Source organism: Sminthopsis crassicaudata, chromosome 5, assembly GCF_048593235.1.
Source record: "Sminthopsis crassicaudata isolate SCR6 chromosome 5, ASM4859323v1, whole genome shotgun sequence".
In the NCBI taxonomy this organism is placed as follows: Eukaryota; Metazoa; Chordata; class Mammalia; order Dasyuromorphia; family Dasyuridae; genus Sminthopsis; species Sminthopsis crassicaudata.
Genome location: NC_133621.1, coordinates 152,954,532 through 152,981,843, shown reverse-complemented (window position 1 = coordinate 152,981,843; position 27,312 = coordinate 152,954,532). Strand labels below are relative to the sequence as shown.

Genomic DNA, 27,312 nt, shown 5'->3' with positions numbered 1-27,312 from the left:
TAACTTATTTCTTATCCATGAAACTACATTGTCTCAAACATTGTCATATATATACACACACACACACACACACACACACACACACTGCATGTGCATATAAATATAGACACTTACATATGTGTATATGTATTTATAGACAGGTATAGCTATATCCCCTATTAATGATCTTTTTCTATCTATCTATCTATCTATCTATCTATCTATCTATCTATCTATCCATTAACCTATGATTTCACTAGTATTGGGAACTCTGTGTGTAGAACCATTTTTTCAGATCAAACATTCGCTCACTTATACACTATGAATTATGGATTTATTATCTGCCATCAGTATAGCTAACTCATCAATCATAGAAAATTCCTCTAGTAATTTGGGTATATCTTGATAAGTTCTGAGGCACTGAGAAGTACCTTGTCTTGGGTCATAAATTTAAATCCAGATTTTCCTCACTCCCAAACCAGCATTTTATCTATCCTGCTTTCTTTTTGCACAAATTATATTTGCCATTTTTGCACACATATTTTGGTATCCCTCCAAAAAAAATTGAGTTAGATTTTAATTTAAAGAGACAGAGGAAATATTTGAACATATTTTATTTGGATAATTTAACTGTATCTCAGTTATGCTGTGATAACCTCAACATGAATTAATGTTTAGATATGTCAAGCTCAAGAAAAGTTATTATAATACATTTTTCATGGAATTATCATGATAATCATTTTTACCAAAGCTGCTTCTTTATAATGTAATTATCTATTAGAATTGACTCTATACAAATTATGTGTTATGTGTACATGACATTACACATGTTAGAAATAATATTGCTATCCTAATTTTTTAATATTTTTGTTTGTATGTACATATATGAAAATAGAAAGTGACTACATTACATAACACTTGTGGAGTACAACATTAAAATGATATTCAAATAGCCCACGTCTTCTTAAAGCTAAAGATATATGTTAGTACCCTTTGATTTGCTAAAATACAAATGCTATCATATTATTCTACATGGAATACTAAAAAATAGCATTTTACCTACAATGTACTCAGTATTTTTCTGCTTTACAACTATTCTCATTTGTTCCTCATAACAGTCCTGAAAGGTAGGTGCCATTATCCCCATTTTATAAATGAGGAAATAGAGGTTAAGTAATTTGCCTAACCTCACAAAGATAGTAAATATTTGAGGCTGGATTTCAAATCTGGCCTTCCTATCTGCAGGTCCAATGATACCTTTATCCATTAAGTCACCTAGTTACCTATAAAAAAAGTTAATTGTTATAGTTTTTAAATGCATTTATAGCTCTCAAAATTAATGCAGTAAAGAAAAATATTAATTGAAATATATTTTTCGTACTTTGCATTGATTGTGAATGTATAAAATTGTCAGTCTCTGAGAGAGGCACTGAGATAATGGAAAAGGCATTATTAGCTTATTTTGTTTAACCTGATTTATTTATTTATTTGTTTGTTTTCATTATAGGAGAAGATTCTATGGGATAGGGAATAAACAATGGGGGGAGCATATTAATAATCTAAAAATGAAAAAAGTATATTTGACTAAGAGTTAGAATATTTGAGTAAAAGTTACAGCTCTGCAATTGGAAGCTTCATGTGTGAGCCAGAATGAGTCAATTAAACTTTCCCAACTCCTTTTTTTTTTCCCTCAGTTACTCTAATATTGGAACAACATTGGGACTAGTTATATATCACAAAGTTGTTTTAAGGAAAGCACTTTGAAAACTGTAAAATAGATTTAAGTGTAAAAATATGAGCTATTATGTTAGGCATACATACACACATGTTTATATGATGAAGTATCTGTTAGCAGCAGAATATCTCATTGTGTATAACATGAAGTCAAAAGAAACAGTCAAGAAGAAATTAAATTTTATTTTCATGGTTCAACATGATTAGAGTAGTTAATTTTTAGGAAAAACATTTTGAAAATAATGTAATAAAGACATTTGCTAGTTTGTTAGTTTTTTATATTACAAAACAAATTAATTTCAATAGCAAATTATGAATGAAAGCATATTTCAGAATTTATTTTTTTTTTCTACTACATATTTCCATCCTGGTCTATTTTTGATTCAAGGAGCTAAGCTCACAGCTTACCTAACCATTAAAAAAAAAAAAAAAAAAAAAAAAAAAGACAAAGGGGAACTACAGCAGCTCAACTAACAAATAAAACCTTACCATGTTCACATTAATTGAATGCCAGCTGCTGCCTAGGGTGAATTGAGAGACTTGGGGAAATTAAGCAGATATTCAGGACAGATTGGGGGATAATGAAGTTTATCTATATCATAAATAAACTCCATTGTTTGTTCAGTTGAATAGTAGTGTAACATTCATAAATGTTTAAAGAAAAGCTTGATTGCTCCCCTTTTATATGCTATGTTGCATATTAATGTAAATACCCACGAATAAGAAGTATCCATTCAGGTCATCTCCGTGAATATGAATTTCTATATAACTGGTCACTTAGTGTTCTTCAGATCATGCTTACGAATATGAATTTTCTACTACCTCCAAAGCACTATGGAACTGACCCAACTCATGAATATTAACATGCACACAACTGATCTCTTTGCAAGCAATCGCATCCATAAAGATGAAAATCTTGTTATCCTGTAATAATGAGCCCTGCTTTAGGATGCTGGTCCCAACCCTGTTTTACAATTCTCATGTATTTAGCTCAATGTTTTCTTTTATTCCAGTAGCATTTAAATGACTGTGTTTAACACTTTTCTTAAAACACTTCCCTACTTCTCTCAAGAATAAAAACTTACCTATATATATGTATATATATATGTATGTATTTTAAAACTTTAATCCTATTTGCTGAATACAGAACTTTATTGCTGCACCGAATCACCTGTCTTTATGCTTACACTGAAGTCACTATCCAGTCCTTAAAATAATTTAGAAATGCCTGATCTGATAATTTCTTTTCAGATCATGAACATTAGTCACCTAATTTTATTATATGAGACATGTACAATAAATTAAAGAGAAATATCACAACTGTGTTATTCATTGTAATCCCTTTTAGTGCAGATTTGGCCAATTTAAAGGTAGTTTTTAACTAGGTTCATAAGTCTACATCTACAGATAATAAATGCTTAGAAAGTATACTATATTTTTTTTTTCCAAAAGTATTTTCAAATTCTTAGCCAGGTTTGAATTTGAAGGGTAATGTTCTGGGGGAAAAAATAGGATAAATAATGTGCTTTATTTGTCTGAAGAAGTGGTAAAGGCTAACTTCTAATAGGGTTTCTGCTTTGAATCAAATTCAGCAATGCTAAAAGATTTACAATGAAGTATCCATACATACATCTTTAGCAAATCTCATTCTTATCAGACCCCAATGTCCTAGTGTTCAACAAAAGTGTGTAAACACAATTGCAACCTATGTCTATTGATGATTATCTGGAAGCACCTGGATAACTTTGGATTTTTTTCACTTTGTATCCAGACTTTTATGTAAACAAAATGTATACATATATGTGTGTGTGTCTATATATACATGTACAGATATACATACACATGTATATGCTGTGTGTTTGTATATGCTCACACTACATAGATACATATATATGGAACTTAAAAACACATATACCCTTCTACACATACATAATTACATATATATGGAATTTTTTTTAAAAACAGAAGGTAAAATTGTTCAGTAATTTGATTCCCCCCAAAAAAAACGCTTAATTCAAATAATTTTTTTCTTTTTTGACTCTTTTACAGCAACAATTGTGTTAAATGAACTCAACTGGACAAGTGCCTTAGATGAAGTTTTCAAAAAAAATCGAGATGAAGATCCTACCTTGTTGTGGCAAGTGTTTGGCAGTGCCACAGGCCTTGCTAGATATTATCCAGGTAAATTAATTCTCTTAAGTGATGACATATTTCACCAATCTAATTCAACTTGGACCTCTGATTTCTCTGGGTAGGGATTATTTTACTCTCCAACTTTTGGCCAAAAAGATTGTTAATAGATTTTTTAAAAATAGGTTTCCTTTACATGAACAGTTCTGTGAAGTCTTTTAGACTGAACAGATTTAGTGACATTATCAATTTTAGGTGACAGAGACCCAATGGGAACAAATGGGTCAGAGATATGCCATGGTATATAGGTAGGTGAGATGTAGAAGGATGAGAGCCTATCATGAAAGTAAGCCCAGAGTGTGAAATCAGCATTTTAAGCATTGGGCCAGACTAGAGAGAACAGATGAACTGCAGAATTAGGATAGCAGACCAGAGATCCAAGCCAATTATGAATTAAGCATTTTTGTTACCAAAACCATTTGGTAACAAAAACAGACTTAGTGTCTGCATATGACCACGTATGAAAAATGGGGAAGAAAATAGAATTTGACCAGTAGCTTTTCACAGAAACAATGTGTGATATTGGCTAGAGAGTAGACCTTAGAGATGGAGGTGGAGAACAACTGGCCCAGGGACTGTATAAGGCCCACAAAATTGTTTGCTAAGGCAACCCACAGATGATGATGAACTGAAAACAAGGTACCACAGCCTACTACTGCTTAAGTTCTACAATTTTGTTGATTTTTTTTTTGTTGACAATTTTGCATGGTCCACAAATAATGTTATAAATATCCAAATGGCCCTTGGCAAAAAAAGAAAGAAAAAAGAAAAAAATTCCCCAGCTCTGTCTTAGGATCAGGAAACCCAAGAGCTGCTTCTGATACATCACTGAATATGATACTGGATAAATCACTTAATCTCTCAATGGCCTAGGCAACTCCCTTATCAAAAGACATTAGGGAATCGTGCCTCTTTGCATTAGTTGAAGGAGTTCCCACTACAGAAGCTCTTACACTAATAAAATGATGTTTGCTCTTAAAAAAAAAAAAAGTCAGAAGGGGAAGAAAAGAATAAAAGACGTCTAGGAACATCTTAAAATTTACATTTGGGGCAATTAGGTGGTGCAGTGGATAGAGTATCAGCCCTGAAGTCAGGAAGACCTGAGTTCAAATTTGTCTCAGACACTTAACACTTCCTAGCTGTGTGACTCTAGGCAAGTCACTTAACCCCAATTACCTCAGCAAAAATTAAAAAAAAAATTACATTTAAGGGAGACTTCCACACCTTATCCAACACTCCTCATTTAGGTGAAGTCTATGTGATAGGTATAGATGGAAGGAAGAAGGGAGGGAGGGAGGGAAGGAAGGAGGGAGGAAGAGAGGGAGGAAATAAGAGATATAGAGATGTAGATAAATAGATAGATTTTAGGTAGTCCTATTGCCAAAAGACCATGCTTCTCTTGCTGGTTAATGCTGATTATGAAATTTGTTTAGTGTGATTTACATGGGGGACATAGGACTAAATTCAGGAATAGGTAGCAGCTGCCCTTTCATATTAGGAGTCTTTATAAGATTATCAACTCCAAACTACTGCTTGTTCTGAAGCATTACCTGAAATTTTACTTTTAAAGATTCTTGCCTTTCAGTCTTGAAAGCTTTTGGATATTTGTGTCTATATTAAATGCAGATCATTTTGATAGAAATCAATACCTAATCAGAATGATGGAATGTAATAATTAGCTGAATTTTGAGTAAAGAAACAACAAAAATGGGCTTTTGAAAGCAGAGATTGTACATCACCAAAAGAAATAACATATCTAACCATATGAGAGTCTCAGTTTTACTTACTTTCATAAGTAAATGTAAAATATACAGACCAATATTTATTTTACAGTATGATTAGTATGGAAATATTTTTCATGACCACATATTCATAATCCATATAAAAATAAAAATAATTGGAAACTAAATAATCTCATATTAAAGAATGATTGGGTGAAACAGCAAATCATAGACATTATTAATAACTTCACCTAAGAGAATGACAATAATGAGATGTCATACCAAAATGTGTGGGGATGCAGCCAAAGTGGTATAAAGGGGAAATTTCACATCTCTAGAGGTTTACTTGCATAAAATAGAGAAAGAGAAGGTCAATGAATTGGGCTTGCAACTAAAAATACTAGAAAAGGAACAAATTAAAAACTCCCAGTCAAACACTAAACTTGAAATTTTAAAAATAAAAGGAGAGATCCATAAAGTTGAAAGAAAAAAGAAAAAAAAAACTATTGAATTAATTAATAAAACTAAGAGTTGGTTCTATGAAAAAAACAACAAAATAGATAAACCTTTAGTAAATCTGATTTTAAAAAGGAAAGAGGAAAATAAAATTTTTAGTTTTAAAAATGAAAAGGGAGAACTCGCCACTAATGAAGAGGAAATTAGAGCAATAATTAGGAGTTAATTTGCCCAACTTTATGCCGATAAATTCAATAACTTAAATTAAATGGAAGAATACCTTCAAAAATATAGCTTGCCCACATTAATAGAGGAAGAAGTAAGTAGGCTAAACAGTCTCATTTTAGAAAAAGAAATAGAACAAGCTATTAACAATTCCCTAAGAAAAAATCCCCAGGACCAGATGGATTTACATGTGAAGTTTACCAAACATTTAAAGCACAATTAACTCCAATGCTATATAAACTATTTGAAAGAATAGGGATTGAAGGAGTCCTACCAAATTCCTTTTATGTCACAGACATGGCACTGATACCTAAAACAGGTAGGTTGAAAACAGAGAAAGAAAATTATAGACTAATCTCCCTAATGAATATTGATGTTAAAATCTTAAATAAAATATTAGCAAAAAGATTACATAAAATCATCCCCAGGATAATACACTATGACCAAGTAGGATTTATACCAGGAATGCAGGGTTGATTCAATATTAGGAACACTGTTAGCATAATTGACTATATCAATAGCCAAATTAACAAAAAACATATGATCATCTCAATAAATGCAGAAGCATTTGACAAAATCCAACATCCATTTCTAATAAAAAACACTTGAGAGTATAAGAATAAATGGACTTTTCCTTAAAATAGTCAGGAGCACATATTTAACATGATCACTAAGCATCATATGTAATGGGGGTAAACTAAAACCTTTACCAGTAAGATCAGAGGTGAAACAAGGTTGCCCACTATCATCATTACTATTCAATATTGTATTAGAAATGCTAGCCTCGGCAATAAAAGTCGAGAAAGAGATTAAAGGAATAAGAGTAGGTAATTAGGAAATCAAACTGTCACTCTTTGCAGATGATATGATGGTATACTTAGAGAACCCCAGAGTTAAAAAGCTATTCAAAATAATCCACAACTTTAGCAAAATTGCAGGATACAAAATGAATCCACAAAATCCTCAGCAGTTTTATACATCACCAACAAAATCCAACAGCAAGAGATACCAAGAGAAATTCCATTCAAAATAACTGTCGATAGCATAAAATATTTGAGAACCTATCTACCAAAGGAAAGTCAGAATTATATGAGAAAAATTACAAAACACTTTCCACACAAATAAGGTCAGATTTAAATAATTGGAAAAATATTAAGTGCTCTTGGATAGGCCGAGCAATTATAATCAAGATGACAATACTCCCTAAACCAATCTATTTATTTAGTACTATACTAATCAGACTCCCAAGAAACTATTTTAATGACCTAGAAAAAATAACAACAAAATTCATATGGAAGAACAAAAGGTCGAGAATTTCAAGGGAGTTAATGAAAAAAAAAAATCAAATGAAGGTGGCCTAGCTATATCTGATTTAAAACTATATTATAAAGCAGCAGTCACCAAAACCATTTGGTATTGGCTAAAAAATAACTAGTTGATCAGTGAAATAGATTAGATTCACAGGACAAAATAGTGTAAAACTATAGCAACCTAGTGTTTGACAAGTCCAAAGATCCCAATTTTGGGGATAAGAATACATTATTTGACAAAAACTGCTGGGAAAACTGGAAATTAGTATGGCAGAAATTAGGCATGGATCCACACTTCACACCATATACCAAGATCAGATCAAAATGTGTCCATGATTTAGGCTTAAAGAACAAGATCATAAATAAATTAGAGGAACATAGGATAGTTTACCTCTCAGACTTGTGGAGAAGGAAGGAATTTATGACCAAAGAAGAACTAGAGATCATTACTTATCACAAAATAAAAAATTTTAATTACATCAAAGTAAAAGGCCTTTGTACAAACAAAACTAATGCAAATAAAATTAGAAGGGAAGCAACAAACCGGGAAAACATTTTTACAGTTAACGGTTCTGATAAAGGCCTCATTTTTAAAATATATAGAGAATTGACTCTAATTTATAAGAAATCAAATCATTCTCCAATTGAAAAATGGTCAAAGGATATGAACAGACAATTTTCAGATAATGAAATTGAAACTATTTCCACTCATATGAAAGAGTGTTTCAAATCACTATTGATCAGAGAAATGCAAATTAAGACAACTCTGAGATACCACTTCACACCTGTCAGATTGGCTAAGATGACAAGAACAAATAATGATGAATGTTGGAGGGGATGTGGGAAAACTAGGACATTGATACATTGTTGGTGAAATTGTGAAAGAATCCAGCCATTCTGGAGAGCAATCTAGAATTATTGCCAAAAAGTTATCAAACTGTGCATACCCTTTGATCCAGCAGTGCTATTACTGGGCTTATATCCCAAAGAAATATTAAAGAAGGGAAAGGGACCTGTACGTTTGTGGCATTCCTTTTTGTAATGGCTAGAAACTGGAAAATGAATGGATGCCCATCAATTGGAGAATGGCTGGGTAAATTGTGCTATATGAATGTTATGGAATATTATTGTTCTGTAAGAAATGACCAGCAAGATGAATGCAGAGAGGCTTGGAGATACTTACATGAACTGATGCTGAGTGAAATGAGCAGAACCAGGAGATCACTATACACTTCAACAACAATACTGTATAAGGATGTATTCTGATGGAAATGGATATCTTTGACACAGAGGAGATCTAATTGAGTTCCAATTGATCAATGATGTACAGAAGCAGCTACACCCAGAGAAGGAACACTGGGAAATGAATGTAAACTTTTTGCATTTTTGTTGTTCTTCCCAGATTATTTTTACCTTCTGAATCCAATTCTTTCTGTGCAACAAGAGAACTGTTTGGTTCTGCACACATATAATATATCTAGGATATACTGTAACATGTTTAACATGTATAACACTGCTTGCCATCTAGGGGAGGGGGCGGAGGGAAGGAAGGGAAAAGTCAGAACAGAAGTGAGTGCAAGGGATAATGTTGTAAAAAATTACCCAGGCATATGTTCTGTCAATAAAACATTATAATATTAAAAAAAAGAAAGAAAGTAAACAAAACAAACAAACAAGCAAAAAAAAAAACAACTAAGAGTTGATACTATGAAAACAACAAAATAGATAAACCTATGATTAATTTGATTTAACAAAAAAAAAAGAAAGAAAAAAAATTCTAGCATCAAAAATGAAAAGAGTGAACTTACCACCAATGAAGAAGAAATTAAAGCAATAATTAGGAGCCCAACTGTATACTAACAAATCTAGCAATTCAATTGAAATGGATGAATATTTAGAAATATATAAGCTGCCCAGATTAACAGAAGAGGGAATAAATTACTTAGATAACCCCATTTAGAAAAATAAATTGAGCACCTCATCAATAAATGCCTTATGAGAAAGTCTCCTGGGCCAGATGAATTTACAAGTGAATTCTATCAAACATTTAAGAACAATTAATTCCAATATGTAAACTATCTGGAAAAATAAGGAAAGGAGTCTTGCCAAATTCCTTCTATGAAACAAATATAGTTTGTTTCATAGAAACCAGGAAGAGAAAGAAAATTATAATCCAAAGTCCCTAATGAATATTGATGCAAATTTTTAAAATAAAATACTAGCTAAGAGATTACAACAATTTAGCAGAATAATACATTATGACCAAGTGAGATTTATACCGGGAATGCATGGCTGGTTCAGTATTATTGAGAAAACTATTAGCATAATTGATTATATCAATAATAAAACTAATAGAAATCATATGATAATTTCAATATATGCAGAAAAAGCTTTTGACAAAATACAGCATTCATTCCTATTTAAAAAAATACCAGAAAGCAAATACCAGCCCTGAAGTCAAGAGGACCTGAGTTTGAATTTGACCTCAGGAACTTAATACTTCCTGGCTGTGTGATCCTGGTTAAGTCACTTAATCCCAATTGCCTCTGCAAAAAAACCCAGAGAGAATAAGAATAAATTAAGTTTTCCTTAAAATGATAAGCAGCATCTATCTAAAACTGGCAGCAAGCATTATATATAATGGAGAGAAGTTAGGTGCATTCCTAATATGATCAGGGGTAAAACAAGGTTGTCCATTATTACCACCACTATTCAATATTGTACTAGAAATTTTAGCTTTAGCAATGAGTAGAAATAGAAATTTAAGGGGTATTTTTGTAGGAAATGAACTATAGAAGATTTTTTCAACGATGAAATGTTAAAAGTACTATTAGGCCAATAATTTTATATAGCATAAACTATAATTAAGTGGAGAAATTCAATTAAGATTTCATTTCAGTGATCTTTCAAGTGCCCAAGGCTTCTATCTTCTATTTACAATTCAGTTAAATTAAATATTTATAGGTATTTATTATATGCAAGGTGCTAGAGTATAGAGAAAATAATGAAAAGCTATATCTATCCTTGAGGAGTTAACAAAATGTTCTCCAAACTGGAAGATGAATGGATGTCCATCAGTTGGAGAATGGTTGGGTAAATTGTGGTATATGAAGGTTATGGAATATTATTGCTCTGTAAGAAATGACCAGCAGGAGGAATACAGAGAGGCCTGGAGAGACTTAAATCAACTGATGCTGAGTGAAATGAGCAGAACCAGAAGATCACTGTACACTTCAACAACAATACTGTATGAGGATGTATTCTGATGGAGGTGGAAATCTTCAACATAAAGAAGATCCAACTCACTTCCAGTTGATCAATGATGGACAGAGGTAGCTACACCCAGAGAAGAAACACTGGGAAGTGAATGTAAATTGTTAGCACTAATATCTGTCTGCCCAGGTTGCATGTACCTTCGGATTCTAATGTTTATTGTGCAACAAGAAAATGATATTCACACACATGTATTGTACCTAGACTATATTGTAACACATGTAAAATGTATGGGATTGCCTGTCATCGGGGGGAGGGAATAGAGGGAGGGGGAGATAATTTGGAAAAATGAATACAAGGGATAATATTATAAATATATATATATATAAACAAAATGTTCTCCAAAGGGTACAACATGTAAAAGTCTATGTACATGGAAGGTGAGATAAGGAAAGGAGAGAGAGCACAGATAGCTTGAGGGATTAGAAAAAACTTCCCAAAGAAAGTGATACCAGGGCCAGTCTTAAAGAAAACTAAGAATTTTTAAAAAATGGAAATATGGGGGTGGAGACAATGCCCTTTAGGAAGGAATTATAGCCTGGACAGATGCATAGATGTCACATATGTAATACCAAGTTTTGGGAATAAGAATTAATCCAATTTGACTGGAATATGGAATGCTTGAAGGAAAGTAATGTAAAAAATGTCCAGAAAATTAAACTAGAGGTAGATTTTGAAGAGTGTATTCACAAAAGCAACAGACAGTTAAGTATACATATATTTTTGTATGACAGATTGCATCACCAATTTTCTTTGGAGATAATAGTTAGCTAGCCATTTCCTCAGTCCCTAATAGAGAAAACTTGTGGCAACATTTCACTCTTATATATTATGAGGAACACAGGACTGGCCATATCTCATGGATATTAATTAGCCAACTGTTCCTCCTTCCAACAAACACACCTCCGGGGAAGCACAAAAAACATTTTCATGTGAATGATGGGAAATCTGGACATCCAAAAACACTGTGGCTATTCCCAAAACAAATTAGTTACAAATTTGTTCCCATGGGTCCCTTTTATCCAGCTTAATCAACTCTAAACCCTCTGTACCCCAGCATACCATTTCTTACCCTTACTAATTACTTCATGAATCAAGCTATGAGATAGCTAACATTATTTAGAATAAGATCTATACCTAGACTGAAGTAGTGATACTGGGAGAAGAAAGAAAGAGAAGAATTCAAGAGATGTGTCTATAAGGAATAATAACTGATGTGATGATTGGGGCTTAGAAAAAAGGAGAAATCAAGATGAAGAAGTTTAAGCCTAAGTGCAAGAATGATAGTATCTTGACTTTGAAAGAAATAGGAAAGCCAAAAGAGGAAACATTTGGGCTGGAAGCGATGGACTTCATATTTTACTTTTTATGTTTTAGATGATGGTAAGGTTGCAATGATGAACAAATGTATTTTTTTTTTTATTTTTTTTTACTTTTTATTTTTGCTGAGGCAATTGGGGTTAAGTAACTTGCCCAAGGTCACCAAGAAATGTTTAGTGTCTGAAGCCAAATGTGAACTCAGGTCCTCTTGATTTCAGGGCTGGTGCTCTATCTACTACACCAACTATCTTTCCCTGATGAACTAATTTATTTACAAACATTTAAATTTAGAGATTGAATTTTCTTATCTGGAAATCACCTGAATAAATGAGTTCAAGCACATCTACACTGCTTTTTTTTTTTTTTTTCCATTGCATCTATGTTTAAGGAGTACAACAATGACAAACTTTTAAAAGCTCTGAAGAGTAATCCTTGGAAAGAATGATGATATGGAATTTAATAGAATACCATCCCAATTCATTATAATGTGCACATCTAGGATATCTTCAAGTTTATGTAAAAACTAACATACTTTTTTACTATTATATCTCACAAGCAGTAATAGTAAAGCTGCAGAAACTTGCATGTGTAGGTCTAATAAAAATTAACAGTAAGGCTAGGACTGAACCTTTTTGCTTGTGGAACTGATTAAAGTCTAAGCATTTTCAGTGCTTTGCTTTGGGTTAAGCTACACAAACTAATAAATAAGATTTTGACAAAATTTGAGTTTATATGATTGATTAGCAGAGGCATTATTGTGACCAACTATGTATAGGAAAAATGCTATTAAGGAACTTGATGAAACAAAAAAATGACTCACTAAACTTCTCTAAAATGAAAGCCCAATGTTGTAGTGTTTTACTTATTGTTTTTATATAAATGAAGTCACTTAACAAATCGCTTAACCTCTGAATGACTGAGACTCTTAGACTTAAGTTGGATCTTAAGTTTTTTCTAATTCCCCCAGCTGTCTGTGCTATCACTCCTTTCCTTATCTCACCTTCCATTTACATAGATGTTTATATGCTGAATCCCTTAGAGAACATTTTGTAAACTCCTCAAACAAAAGGTGTTTGCATTGATTGAAGGAATTTCTACACAAAATGAAAAACAAGTACAGTCCCTATCTAGGCTTTAAAGTTTAGTATCTCAAGATGCTTTCTATATTTACATAGTTTTTTTTTTTTTTTAATGTTTCCAATGCTTCTAGAAAAGTATTTATTATTCTCAAAAAGGATTTTTTAACCTCTGAGAATATTTTCTATTTATGTAATAGCACATGACTATCTGTAAAACATATTAAGCAATGCCACTTCATCAAAAATCACATTGTCTCAGTGATTTTATCTGTCCCTGATTTCTGCTGAAAAGTCTACATATTGACCATATAAATAATTAAATCTCTGTTTAACTTTCTGCCTTTCACTTTCATAATATTCCACTTAACCCATCTACTTATCTATTTTGTCTGCCCCTCCTGCTGACAGACAGTAACTCTTTTATGTCAAAGAAAATGTTTTATGTGGATTAACTACCATCTGCTGAATTCATAGCAAATCATTTTGTAGTTAAGACTGCTTTATAAATGATGCAACATATAATTAGTAATTATGAAATACATGAGTATGTGGTTGCTCTTATTTTTTGTCTATAAGGAATTAGAGTGGGGTATTAAAGACAAACTCAGATGAGAATAAAATTCATTAGTAGTCAAGGAGGAGGCTTTTACAGTGAATTTCAGCTGCCCTTCTTGGTTGACTTATAGATCTTTTCTGTCCAAAAGACAGAAATGTGAAAATTATTTGGCTTCATTAATATTGAATGGCAAAAAAGACAATATCCTTGAACTTTTGAATTAATTCATTTTGTGTCATATCAGTTCATTGGTGCCATCACTAAAATTATATGCATGGGCCTTTTTATTGCAACTTTTAAAAGGGGCACACTTACTTAAATTGATAATCCTAATAGTCCTTGCATATAATTAAAGGGCCCTATGACATGTGTTAAAGATAGTAGCATTGAATTTATAGATTGTTGACAGGGTATACAATCAGAAATAAAAGTTACACTTTACAAAACTCAAATTATAGTAAAGAAATTCAGAAAAACTATCCATTATAGGAAATACACACACATAATTCGATTTATATCATAATCAAGTGTTTAATAAAATAAGGGATATGAACTAGTAGGAAAAAACTAATCTTTATTTGACAAGAATAGATCACAAAAATACATTGTTTACTATGTTATAAAACTAAGTTTGTGGTGAGTCTTTCTGAAGGCAATAGACTTCACAAAGAAGAAAAACTAGGTACTTCTACCAGGACATATGAATTATAATGGAACAGTTTGAATTATGGCTTCTTAAGATGGATACTATTCAATTCCTTATTATTGCCTACATATGCCCTGTCATGAATTATTATTGTGTGTTTCAGATAAGACATATAGCCCTTTTAAAACTTTTTATTCAGGTTTCCTACAAATAAGCCTCATAAGTTACATATATATTTTTAAATGAGGTGAGTGGGGCAGGCTGAGATTTGCTGGAGAACCTGGTTTGGCCATCTTCTTGCTCTTCATATAATGGAATAGAATGTTACTAGACAATGAGTAAGAAAGAATATAAGATTTTATTGAAATAAGTGGTGACTTTATTGAATTATATATTAAAAAGAACAACATGCAAAATGATTGCGATAATAGAAATTAGAAAGCTACAAGAGGAAACAAAGTACCTTGTATTGTAAATAGTAACCACTATATTAGTTGATTTTTCTTAGGTGTTTTAGGAGACTGTACTGGGGATAAGGAATTTTGTGTATGTTACAAAGTTTCTGCAGGGTCAACATAATTTTTTTTTCATAAGTTAATAGTACAAAATCACTACAATGATAATCTTTAGCTGGTGCTTATGGAGATGATTTTGTTAGCAAATTCTGTTAAATTTTTTAATCTAGTCTCTAACAAACCAGGGTTAATTGAATTTTAAAAGTACAGCTACATATCCAAATCAATATGAAAACAGACTTAAAATAGTTAACTATTTGGAAGTAGAAACTTGTTAAATGAAGGTCATTACTGGTATAAAGTATATAGAAATATGAACTAGAAGTTTGTTCCCTTTTCCAATACTTTTGAATTTGTAGTAGATAATTGTCACTCTAATACATTACTGAGCCAAACAAATGAAAACTCAAAATGCACATATGAATAAAAGAAGCAAAAGAAGAGTCTCTACATATTTATTTGATATTTCTGTTCTCTTAGCAAATTTTTTCTTTAAATTCTTTAGGAATGATAGTTATGAATCAATTGACTTTGTTAATTACTAATGCAATTAATTTTCATTTTAGAAAAACATCTTCAGTGCATCTTTATAATTTCTAAACAACAAATAATTATATCTTTTTTTAAAAAAAACTGTTAGCTGTGTTAACTAGAGAAACTCTCTAAAATGCTATTTAATGTTAGTCTTGATAATTTCTGCGCTTTATAATAAAGTAACTATTTTTATCTGACAGACTACTTTCTATAAACAAATGTTTAGAAATCAAACCCAACTGTAGCATGGTTAGGAAAATATTGTGGCTGTTGCTCATTTGTAGATGCCACATAAAAGACAATGCTAACCTGATAGATTTATCTGTAACTAAACTAAACAGTATTTTTATGACAAAAGGGGAAAAAAAAAAAAGTAATTTTTACAAGCACTTCAACTGATGACAATCAGAAGTAAGTATGATATCTTGTGGCTGGACAAATTTTAGGATGAACTCCAGTCACCCAAAACTCATATTTAAAAAAAAAATTAATAATAATTTGAACACCCAAAATGGCCATACTCTTTGTTGCTGTTGTTTTGTAGAAATTTTTTTTAAAAATCAGATTTTGTGTTTTATTCAATAGCTTTTATTTTGCACTGACAAACTGATTCCAGGTACAACTGAATGAATGACTAGAGCCTAGAATAATAGGCAAGCATTATTATCTATTATTATTTTAGCATCTATATAATAGTCAGCAATATCCCTCCCTCATTGGAACTTTGTTTTAAGTAAATTGATGATCCAATTACATTTCAATTTTAACATAAATTAAAGATCACTTAAAACTTATAAAGGCAATATTATGGAACAGTCAATGGTTAAAAATAATGACTGGAGAATTAATTAGAGATTTCTCAATAATGGCAAAAAACTACTTATTAATCTTGTGGTAATCTATTATGTGAATTCCTAAGGTCTTATGCTATGGAAAATGTTTTAGTCTTAAACGTCCTAAATAGTATTATATCTAACATTTGCATGTCTTAAGAATTTTGGATTTTATTTAACATAGAAAGTCAAAATTGAAATTGGCTATTGATTTAAAATCTAGACAGAAATATCTTGGATAAATGAAACTGATAACCATTTAAAAATCTCATTTGAGTCATTATTTAGAAACTCTTCTTTCACTGAACCATTTATCAAAACTGCAAACCAACTTTCCCCTAAGAATATAAGCCCTACCTATGGTCAGTAGAAACATGATGAAGTTGCACTTCATAATCTTAATATATATATTGTTTACTGTAATTTAAATTTTAGATTAAGGGTATTCAATTTTGATCCTTCAAAAGAAATATTAAAGTAATACAGGTCAAATATATCAACTTTAATAATGAATAGTAGTAGAAACCAGTAATTTACCTAAAGCTTTAATTGTTTTATCCATCAAATATTAAATTACAATTAAAACAATTAAAAATAAAGACATTCTTTCACAACTTATTTATATGTTGAACCATTTCCAGTGACTATTTTTTAAGCCCTGGAATTTTAAATATCCTAAATAGTGGTTAGAGTATTATTCAATCATCCAATTAAATCTAAACTCTAGGCAAATTTATTTCTAATTCTTTTAAGTTCTTAAGAAAAAAGGGAAGAATGTCCTCTACACATAATTTCTATGAATGTTTCTCTTTTTTTTCTTCCCCTCTACCAAAAAGATTCATTCCTTTAATATTTCAATAGTTAAGAAGTTCTGTGATATTTAGATTTATGTAGATGATAATCCATTTATACCTCCTCCTGAGCATGACTTGTGACTATGTTCTCATACAGTATTTCTCTTGAGAGTGTGTCCAATATACTGAAATCCTTCCTTTAGGTCATTTTATACATCATAGGCATCGGTCTGGTACTTAGGTTATTGACCCAGTACAAGTACATCTGAGGGATAATTCTTCCATACTTCTTAATATTTTCTGTTCATATTTATCTTTGATGAGATGCTTTGCCCCATACCTTGGATATATATCATTACTGAAAATATGTTGTAGTGTACTTTTATCTACTGTGTGTCCTTCCATTGATTTTGGGTCATATGACACTATGATTCCTCAGATATAATGATGTTATAAAATTCATAATCATCAAGAGTCATATAAGAATCAATAGTCTGTATGAATTCATACCATCAATTTACAAGTGTCAATGCCAAATTCAAATTAGAAGAATTGATATGAATGAAATGATATTGAATACAGTTGCAAAAACTTCACACTGATCTATTCAAATTAATGAACAAATGAACAATTTTTTAAAATAAAAAATTGGAAAAGTTAAAACTATTAACCTTGATTATAGCCATGTACTATAAAAGGTTCACTGTTAGAAAATAGTAGCTATATTAAAGAGGACAAAATTTCTAAAAAACTAACTCAGAAAACACTTGATTTTGCCAATCAAAGAAATGTGTTTGCCAACTGTAATGTCAGTTAAAATAAACATTTTTATATGGATAGTCATGAAAGATATGAGTAATGTCACATTATAACTAAGCAAAAACAAAACAAAACAAAACACAAAAAAAACCCTGAGAAAATGAAGGCAATTTTGCAGAAATCCTGTTGTGAAAAGTAACTGACTCACTCCCTAGAACATTTAAATTTCAGTTTGATATCAGGACAACAAAATAGAAAATGGAACTGATGTGTCAGCAATTCTATAATTTTTTTTTTTTCTTTTTGAGAAATACTTCAAATTTCTCTTTTACATTTAATACTCATTTTTCTACATTAATGGTTAGGCCTTTTTTTTTTTTTTTTTTTTTTGCTTTTTACTTACAAGATAAATGCATGTCAATTTCAGCATTGACAATTACAAAACCTTTTTTTCCCCCAATTTTCCCCTCCTTCCCCCCATCTCCTCTCCCAAATGGCAGGTTGACCAATATATGTTAAATATGTTAAAGTATAAGCCAAATACAATATATGTATACATGTCCATACAGTATAACATTTTTTTCATTGATTTTCATTGATTACTTTGGACCAACACATTCAGATTGCAACATTCAATTTCTAATATCCTTTATGAAAAAAGAATAAAATGGCAACTAAGAAGATGTAATCTAAAATAGTGACTGGTTCATGACATTTAAGAGGCCTATGCATGTCTTGCAAATATATGTTCTGTTGTTCTGCAGTATATCTTAATATGGGGTCCAGATTGAAAAAAATAATTCCTAAAAGTGACAAATTTTAGGTTCTCCAGTTTGTAAATGATATGGAAATGATTTTATTGTTACAGATTTTACAAGACATATATCTATATCTATATGCATATAGAAATATATATATATATTTATTCAATAACTCATCATTCATGTTCCCACTATTTATTTTCATTAAACATTTTAAAATTGTTTAAAGTTGGACTGTACTAGTTTTAAACAACAGTTTAATTTATAAATTAATTCTTATTTTCTGGTTCTAATAGTCAAGGTGAAATGATTTTTCAGATAGTTAATACTGGGCTAAAAAGCAGATCTCGCTTAAAAACAGACATAAAATGTTTCTGAAAGGATAAATCTGATAAAGATAAAAAGAAAACACAGCTACTATGAGGGGTAAAATAGTTTCTCTTAATTTCTGGTGTCTGTATAAGCATAAAAAATGACAAGCTTCTTAGGCATTTATAGGAAATTAGCCTTTGGGAAATGCCAAGAAAAAGAACTGTCTAAATGCTCATTTCAGTTTCTTATGGGGGAAAAAAAAATGCTTCTCATTGATTTCTTTTGGGACAGGTTTGTGGTTTTCCTTGAAAATGTAGATGTTTTCTTTGTGAATTATGGACTTAAGCTTTTCAGTCTGTTTTTGAAGTCTAGATCAGCAGACAGACTTCCTCTGAAATATGTGTATGTATGTATGTGTGTGTGTATGTGTATAATATATATATATATATATATATATATGTATATATATATATATATATATATATATAATTTAATAATGCCTTGTTTTCTTTTTTAGCTTCCCCATGGGTTGATAAAACTCGAACACCAAACAAAATAGATCTCTATGATGTACGCAGAAGGCCATGGTAAGATAACATGCATTTAAAAAAAAAAAAAAAAAAAACAGAAGAAATAAACTATTTTTGTTGAAAAAAAAAAAGGTTACTTTTTCCTCCTATAATAAAAGATAATATAACATAGTGAGAACACCAGTCCCATAGTATCAAGATAACTTAAATTTAATTACTCTATTTCTTAGCAATAAAATGACCTGCTCTAATTTTACCTTTCTAATCCTTTTTCTTATATGTAAATTGGGTTATAGTTTAGAAAGTATTTTAGATAGATTGAAGAGCTATAATTTATATGTATTTATGTAGATATATGTATTATATGTATATATGCATATACATATATGTGTGTTATTATTTCTTTGATGTAGAGATCATATGGCATTGCATATAGAAAACTAAAAATCAGAAAGACCTGGCTTCAAGTTTTGTCTCTGACTGTCAGCTCTATGACCTTGGATAAATCACTCAAATTCTCAACTTTTGAAGTGTATCTTCAAAACTGTAATTTACAGAGAAAGTACTTACCAGCATTGATGAGATAGAGTTTCCTTACCTGAAATCATATATCCTGTACCATTAAAATCATAGGTGCAGGCCCCAATCCCTATCCCTGTTTTGTTTTGCTTTGTTTCTTGATAAGCAGAATGATTATTTGGTAAATAATTTGAGTAGTTTTTTAATATAAGTTCAGTGAAAGATTTGATAAATTATGTTCAGTAAAGAAAATTGAGGTAAAACTAATCCTGCCAAACAGGATTATTAATTCTTTCTATTTAACACCAGAAACTCTAATTTAAATGATCATATGCAGTGCTAGTATTACTTTTTAAATCATAGCAATCTCTATGTTGATCTCCCCTCAGAGAAGAGGATATAGGAGAATGTGACTTGATATGGGGAGGAGAGAAGTCACCTCTAACCCTGAATTTCTGAAGCTGGTCTCAATTAACCCCAAGTGTCATCCTTTGCTATTTGATTCAATTCAATTCAACAAGCATATTGATAATTACTTAATAAATGCAACATAAGAATAATTAAGTAAATTGTGTCAAGTGATGAAATTTTTATTACAACTTTGTGATAATTAACTTTAATTTTTGCTGTCTATATAAATGCATGTTAAGTGCAAAAAAATTCAAGGAGATACTATAATTTTACTTGGAAATGTAACATGTCATCCTTCTGTCTCTAGTATTTGCAAATGTATTGCATTAATTGATGTAGCTTGGTCCTTCAAAGTAATTTAAAATTTCAATTATTTAAAAACAAAAGTTATCTTCAATTTTGTGCTGTGTCTGATTAAATGGATTTGAAGGATTGCATCTTATTTTTTTTTTCTCAGGTGGATACAAATAAAAAACAAAAATAAAAACAAATTAAATGGATGCTTCTTTGTTGGAAGAATGGCCACATAAGTGCCTCTGTAACACTGATTCTGGAGTTTCTGAATTGAGAATAATACACATAAATTATGACATATTAATTTGTAAAGATTTTAAAAACTATTTTGTACTTCATGTGTAGTTTTTATTTACTTAATTTCACATTTGTTTTCCTTCTCCTCCAATTTGGCAGACTTTTTTTTTACCTCTTAATCACTGACTTACTACAATGCCTTACATAAAGCAAGTGTGTAATAAATATTTTAATGGAATCAAAATGAATTGCATTGAAGTAAATTATATAAATTTGAATGTACAAAGTTGAATGGTCAAAGATTATACCTTCAATCAATATTCAGTAAAACTTTTTCTACCCCTTCATTTTTAAAAAATGTTTTGCAGGTATATCCAAGGAGCTGCATCTCCCAAAGATATGCTTATTCTCGTTGATGTGTAAGTTTTTAATATTTCATATGTATTTCTGGAGGAATGAAAACCCTGTTCCTATTGTATTAAAAACTGGAAAAATGGTAGATTGGAAAAGAATCAGTATTTAAAGTGATTTTTTAAAGCTATAGAGGGAAAGAATGCATACTACAAAACAAACAAACAAACAAACAAACAAACCAAAAAAAACCTACAAAGGCTGAAATAATTTGCTTTTGAATCAAAGATTTTAGTTTATGGCTCAGAGGTGAACTTTCTATGAGCCACAATTGTATTTTCAATTTTCATTCTATATCTTGAATTACTCTGTTATATAAGTACTTATTTCTGAAAATAGGTAAAATGTGTTTTATTATAGACATACATGGTACCATATTGCTTCAGTTAAAAATAAAAGAAACCTAAAAAAAAAAAAAAAAAAACCTAAATACTAAAAATACCTAAAATGCCATAAAATATAATCTACCATTATTCCATTTGGATAGATTTTAGAGCAAAAATTGAAAAATGTTAAATAAACAAATGTTAAATACTGAGAATTTCATAAAACAATAAAATAAATTTCAGAAGCTAAGGGATTTTTAAATATAGCCTTCTTATTATGGAAGTTACAGAAGCTGAAATTAAGATTCATGTTGAGAGTATCTTTGTTTTTGTTTTTTCATTATCCTATGAAATGAAAGAGTCAGATTCTGAATAAAACCATCTCTCTTACAGTAGAGACTTGCTTTATCCAAAGAACATTAAAGGATCAGGAAAATGAGTTTGAAAAACTTCAAATTAATTTACCTTGGAGAAAAAGGAAGCTGTTCTGTAGCTCATTTTGCCTCATTAGAAGAGACAGCATTTGATGTTATAAATGCAAGCAAATGGCACATACCGGTTTTGAGAACATTTGTAATTCTCCCCAACTTAAGTTATGCCCTGAAGCAAACTAGTCCAATTTATCTCTCTAAAAGCTTATAAACCAGGCTGAAAAAGATAAAGGAGAGTAATGAATAAGGGGGGAAAATAACTAGAATGTGAATTTTCAAAGTCTCTTGTGAAAATGAAGTAATATGATGTTTTGTCTAAATTGTTCTTTTCATTCTATCAGTATCCTAGTTCAAATCCTTAAACAATAGTGGCTACTCTTTAAGAATACATCTAAATGCTGATGAAATATATTCTCTCTGGAGAGAATGGTTTTAGAAATACATTTGTATTAGATTTTGAGCAATCAAGTATAGTGTTAGGTACTGAATTCAATCTTCCAAAAAAAGAAAATACATAAAAACATATAGTATAAGTATTCTAACATGTAATATTGGAACTAGATATTGTGGTTTAGGTTGTTGGTCAGTGTTGAGAGAAAAGAAAAGAACCTAGAGGGAACATTTGGGGGAGGATTACATTTGGGTAACCAGTGAGTGGGCATGGGAAAGGGCAGGATAAAAGAGTCAGTGAAAGAAAAAAAAAAAGGAAAAAAAAAAAAAGAAATACCAAAAAGGTAGAATAAAATGTCAGAAAAAACCCCAAAGAGGATCAAGTCAGAAGTTATTATTTGATGTATCAGAGAGTAAATTAAATTATGTTAATGTTTTATTCAGCATATACATTCTGAATGGTAATTTAAACTAAAATGACAATGTAAACTAAATGATGCTTTAAGTGGGGGGAGACAGTTATATTATTAAAATAAATAGCTGTAAGAATATTGTAATTATTAAAAAAATTAATTTTAAGAAATAAAATTAATGTAAATATGCTTTCCCCCAATAATTTGATTGAATTAACAACAATGTATTGCATATATAAGTACACAAAATAAATAAGCATTTATATGTCATAATGAATCCTTGTAATCCTATTTGACATATAGTTTGGGTAATAGCACTTGGAAATTTTAAAATATCTTTATGTTCTAATTTTTTAATGTAGAACAAAAGATAAATAAAATTAGTTTGTTTATTATGATTTTTCTTTCTGTTAAATATTTCTTTACAATCATTCTTTTTTTTTAAAAATGAATAATTATGCTTATATAAAAAGTTGATTTGTAACTTGATATAGATTTGATTTAATATGCATCAATATTTATAATATAAATAAATATCTATAATGTAAATATGTTATACAATATAAATATATGAATTATGTTTTAATAACATTCATGAAATGGTTCACTTATTTGTTTAGGAGTGGAAGTGTCAGTGGATTAACTCTGAGGCTAATTCGTACATCTGTCTCTGAAATGTTGGAAACTCTTTCTGATGATGATTTTGTGAATGTAGCTTCAGTAAGTATCAACTAATTATTTTTTCTCCATTTAAAAACAAAATGGTTTCTGCTTATATTATCTATGACAATTGTAAACTCAGAACATTTTTATGATATGGTATCACATAAAAGTCCAAAATCTTTTTGACCCTTTGCCAGAAATCTTTCTCAATATAACTTCTCTATTCTGCCATACTAAGTATCCTGATCAAATTTCTAAGGATCTTTTTATTATAGTTTTTTAAATTGATAAAGCTTAAACTTTTAGTAAAATTATTGAGGGTTCTGAAGAAATCGCCTAAATGTCAAGATACCCTAAACCAGGTATAATGTCAACTCCAATAACACTCCTCTTCATATCACCAAGTTCTACTGTCACTCTTGCACCTAAACTACCTTTAGTCAAAAGGATCACTTAGTAGTACCATGGCCATGTTTGAGCATATTATTTATTTACAGGATACTAGCACTTAAAATGTACAGTTTAGTCCATTAACACAGTAACATTAAAAGATTGCAATACACTGACTTTTTCCAAAATCCAATTTAGATAATTCTGTTTTAGTTTTCTAATGGAAAACATTACTCATCTAGGATCCCATTAATATTTGAATCTGTTACACTTAAATATGTTAAATACCCATTATACATAAATTTTCTGTTACAGATATACATGTTATATATGATATGTCATTGCGTCTTGCAAAAGGATAAATGGGAAAGTTGTAAGGATAGATGGGAATGCCTGAAAAACTTGTATTTTATGGATTTTTATTGATCTAGAATTGTTGTTAAAAGGATTTAGTTACGAAAATGTAGGGAGTCAGTAAAAAGAAAATGCTAAGAAAAACTGAAATATTTTTGCTCATGTACTGATTTTCTTTAGAACATTTTAACAACATGAAGAAATCACCTAAAATCTATTTCTTGATACAATTAGCTTTTTTTTTATTTTAGTGCAAGCTAAAAGCTCTAAATTAATCTTTTACTGAAAATACTTGTTCAGAAAGTGAAGTAGTTTCTCAATGTTTCACCTCTGAAATCATGTTAGAAAAGCAATTACTTAATTTTAATAGTATAATAGCTTGTGTTACTATGGCATATTAAAGTTTATAAAGTGCTTCATCTAGAAGAAAAAAACAAAAAACCTTGTTGACTAAATAGAGCAAATATTCTCTTCTTCAGAAAAAGCCAAGTCACTTGTTTAGTATCACACATTTCATAAGTTTGGAAGCTGGGATTCAAATCTAAAATGAGCAACTTTGAACCCAGTACATTTTATATGTGTGTGATATCAGATTTTGCTGTTGAAATTATTGTTATTGGTTCTTTCTTGAAGACCACCAATAAAATCATGAAGGTAATGTGCTGACTTTTGGATAAATTGGATTTAAGTGAGGTAGACCTAAGCAGTCATAAACATCACTCTTTCCTCCAAAGTCCAGTAGAAAGAAATAAGTCAAGATAACTGGCAATGTCCTAGCACTGTTGAAATAGGTGTTAACTTAAGGATAATATCAAACTGAAATAGAAATAGAAGACACTAATAGGTATCCCTATAGGCCACATATTGACTTAGAAAACCACATATTGGCATTATCTAAGCTTTATTTTGTTAATTATTTGCCCAAGACATTTTAATTTGGTTCTGACTGCACTTAAGAATGTCTTTGGTAATGTTTTTGAATTTTCTGAACTAGAGGAAATATTTCTGTTTAGAATAGTTGTACACTATTACTGAGTTAGATTGTTAAATATCCCTGATAATGAGCCCTTTCATCATGTTCCAGAAGTCTTAGTTTAGTTTTAATCTATTTAAGCTTTTAAGTTCAAAATTGCACTAGGTCTTTATATAAACTTTTTTATAAAATGACCTATCTTATATGCCAGGAGATATTGTATGAAACCAAAAAAAAAAAAAAAAAGGGGGGGGGAGGCTATGAAATTAACAAAGATGGTTTTAATTTCCAAAATCATGCTTCAGTTAGACTATAAAAATAAGGTATGAGTAAAACTATCCAAAAATTTTTTAAAAACAATGTTAATGTTTATCATTATTATCATCGTTTTGTTGCTAACACAAATAAAAGTTAACATCTATATCATTCTTTAAGATATGGATTCCTAGGCAAACTAGGTGACCCAGTGAATAAAGTACTGATCCTGGAGTCAGGAGGATCTGAGTTCCAATTCTGGACTCAAACACCTAAAACTTCCAAGCTGTGTGATCCTGGGCAAGTCATTTATCCCCAAATGTCTCCCAAAAAAAGATATTTAGTTTTTTAATCTGAGATTATGATGATGATGATAGTAGTAGTGGTAGTGGTGGTGATAGCAGTACTTATTATAATTATATTTAAATATAATATTTTTCTCTTGTAATATATATTTTTGCCTTTAAAATATTCTGAAAGACTCTATCTGCTTCACTGAACTGTCAAAGGGATGCATCACATCTCTATCTGTCTGTCTCTTCCTCCTTTTCTTTCTCTCTTTTTATGCCTCTCTCTTTCACACACACACACACACACACACACACACACACACACACACACACACACACACACACGATAAGGTTTATAAATTATCCTTTTCACCAGAATCCAAAGTAGAATGCAAAGAGGGCTGCTGACTTTGAAGTCCAACAACCTGGGCTCACTGGGCTCAGATGCCATCTCTGCCATTTCCCATGTATATGGGCAAATCAATTAACTTCTCAATTAAGAAAATGGACTGGGTGACCTCTAATGTATCCTCAAATTCTTATTCTATGATCTTTAATGCTATGTGGGCAGTCATGAGCACCTACTAAGTGCCAAATCCAGCTAGTTGCTGGTAATTCAAAAGCAAGTATGAAGAATCCCATACTGCAGTGAGGTATTACAATAGTAGAGGGGCAGAGTCATTTAATGGGGAAGGGAATAGATTAAATTTTTAATCATATTATTAAGATGTGAATTATTTTATTATTATTATTCATTATTTCTGTGACCCTGGTAAAGTCATTTCTATCTGCATCTCACTTTTTTGTCATATTTCAAATGAAGAGAAAATTATGTGATATTAAAGCTCCTTTTTATTATGATCAGTGATTTTCCTATTTACAGATGAGGAAATGGAGGTTTAGAGACACTACTGGGCAGGCCCCCACAATAGCTAGTAATTCATTTTTATTCATACTTTCCCATATAAAAAGTCAGATAACTTTAGAAAGAATATTGGGATTTGTAATGATATAAAAGCTGTTGTATTTCTCCAAAATGTACTTTTAAAGGGAAAATAGTTTTGTTGGAAATATGAATCAGCAATCCAACTATTAGACATTTCTTGGAGTTTTCCTTAACTAAATGAAAAGAATTCTGCATTGGTAAGACATTCTCAACTTTATTTTTTGGCTAACAGTTCACAAAGCCTTAACACTTGACTCCCTTAACTATTTGATTTAGCTTGACTATGTCTGTTCATTGAAAATGAACAAATACATTTAATTTGTTACTTGCAAGAAGAAGTGAGAATTCATCTGAATTGGGATACTTCAGCCAAATACTGCAAATTAAAAATAATGTATTTCCCCATTCATTATTTATGAAGAATTTCCCAAATCTGTAAAAAGTTTTTTTCTAAGATCATTGAACATTTTTAGAAAAAATTC

General features: G+C 30.5%; 1 protein-coding gene across 4 annotated transcripts in view; it reads left to right on the top strand.

The window, feature by feature from the left end:
• Positions 1–27,312, top strand: part of CACNA2D1 (calcium voltage-gated channel auxiliary subunit alpha2delta 1) — a 643,657-nt gene that overhangs the window by 494,893 nt on the left and 121,452 nt on the right. For all 4 annotated transcript variants that reach the window (XM_074268502.1, XM_074268500.1, XM_074268501.1 and 1 more), the window contains exons 7-10: positions 3,763–3,894; positions 19,515–19,584; positions 21,357–21,407; positions 23,580–23,679. In XM_074268502.1, the coding sequence (XP_074124603.1) occupies positions 3,763–3,894; positions 19,515–19,584; positions 21,357–21,407; positions 23,580–23,679 (353 nt within the window). The remainder of the gene's footprint in view (positions 1–3,762; positions 3,895–19,514; positions 19,585–21,356; positions 21,408–23,579; positions 23,680–27,312) is intronic.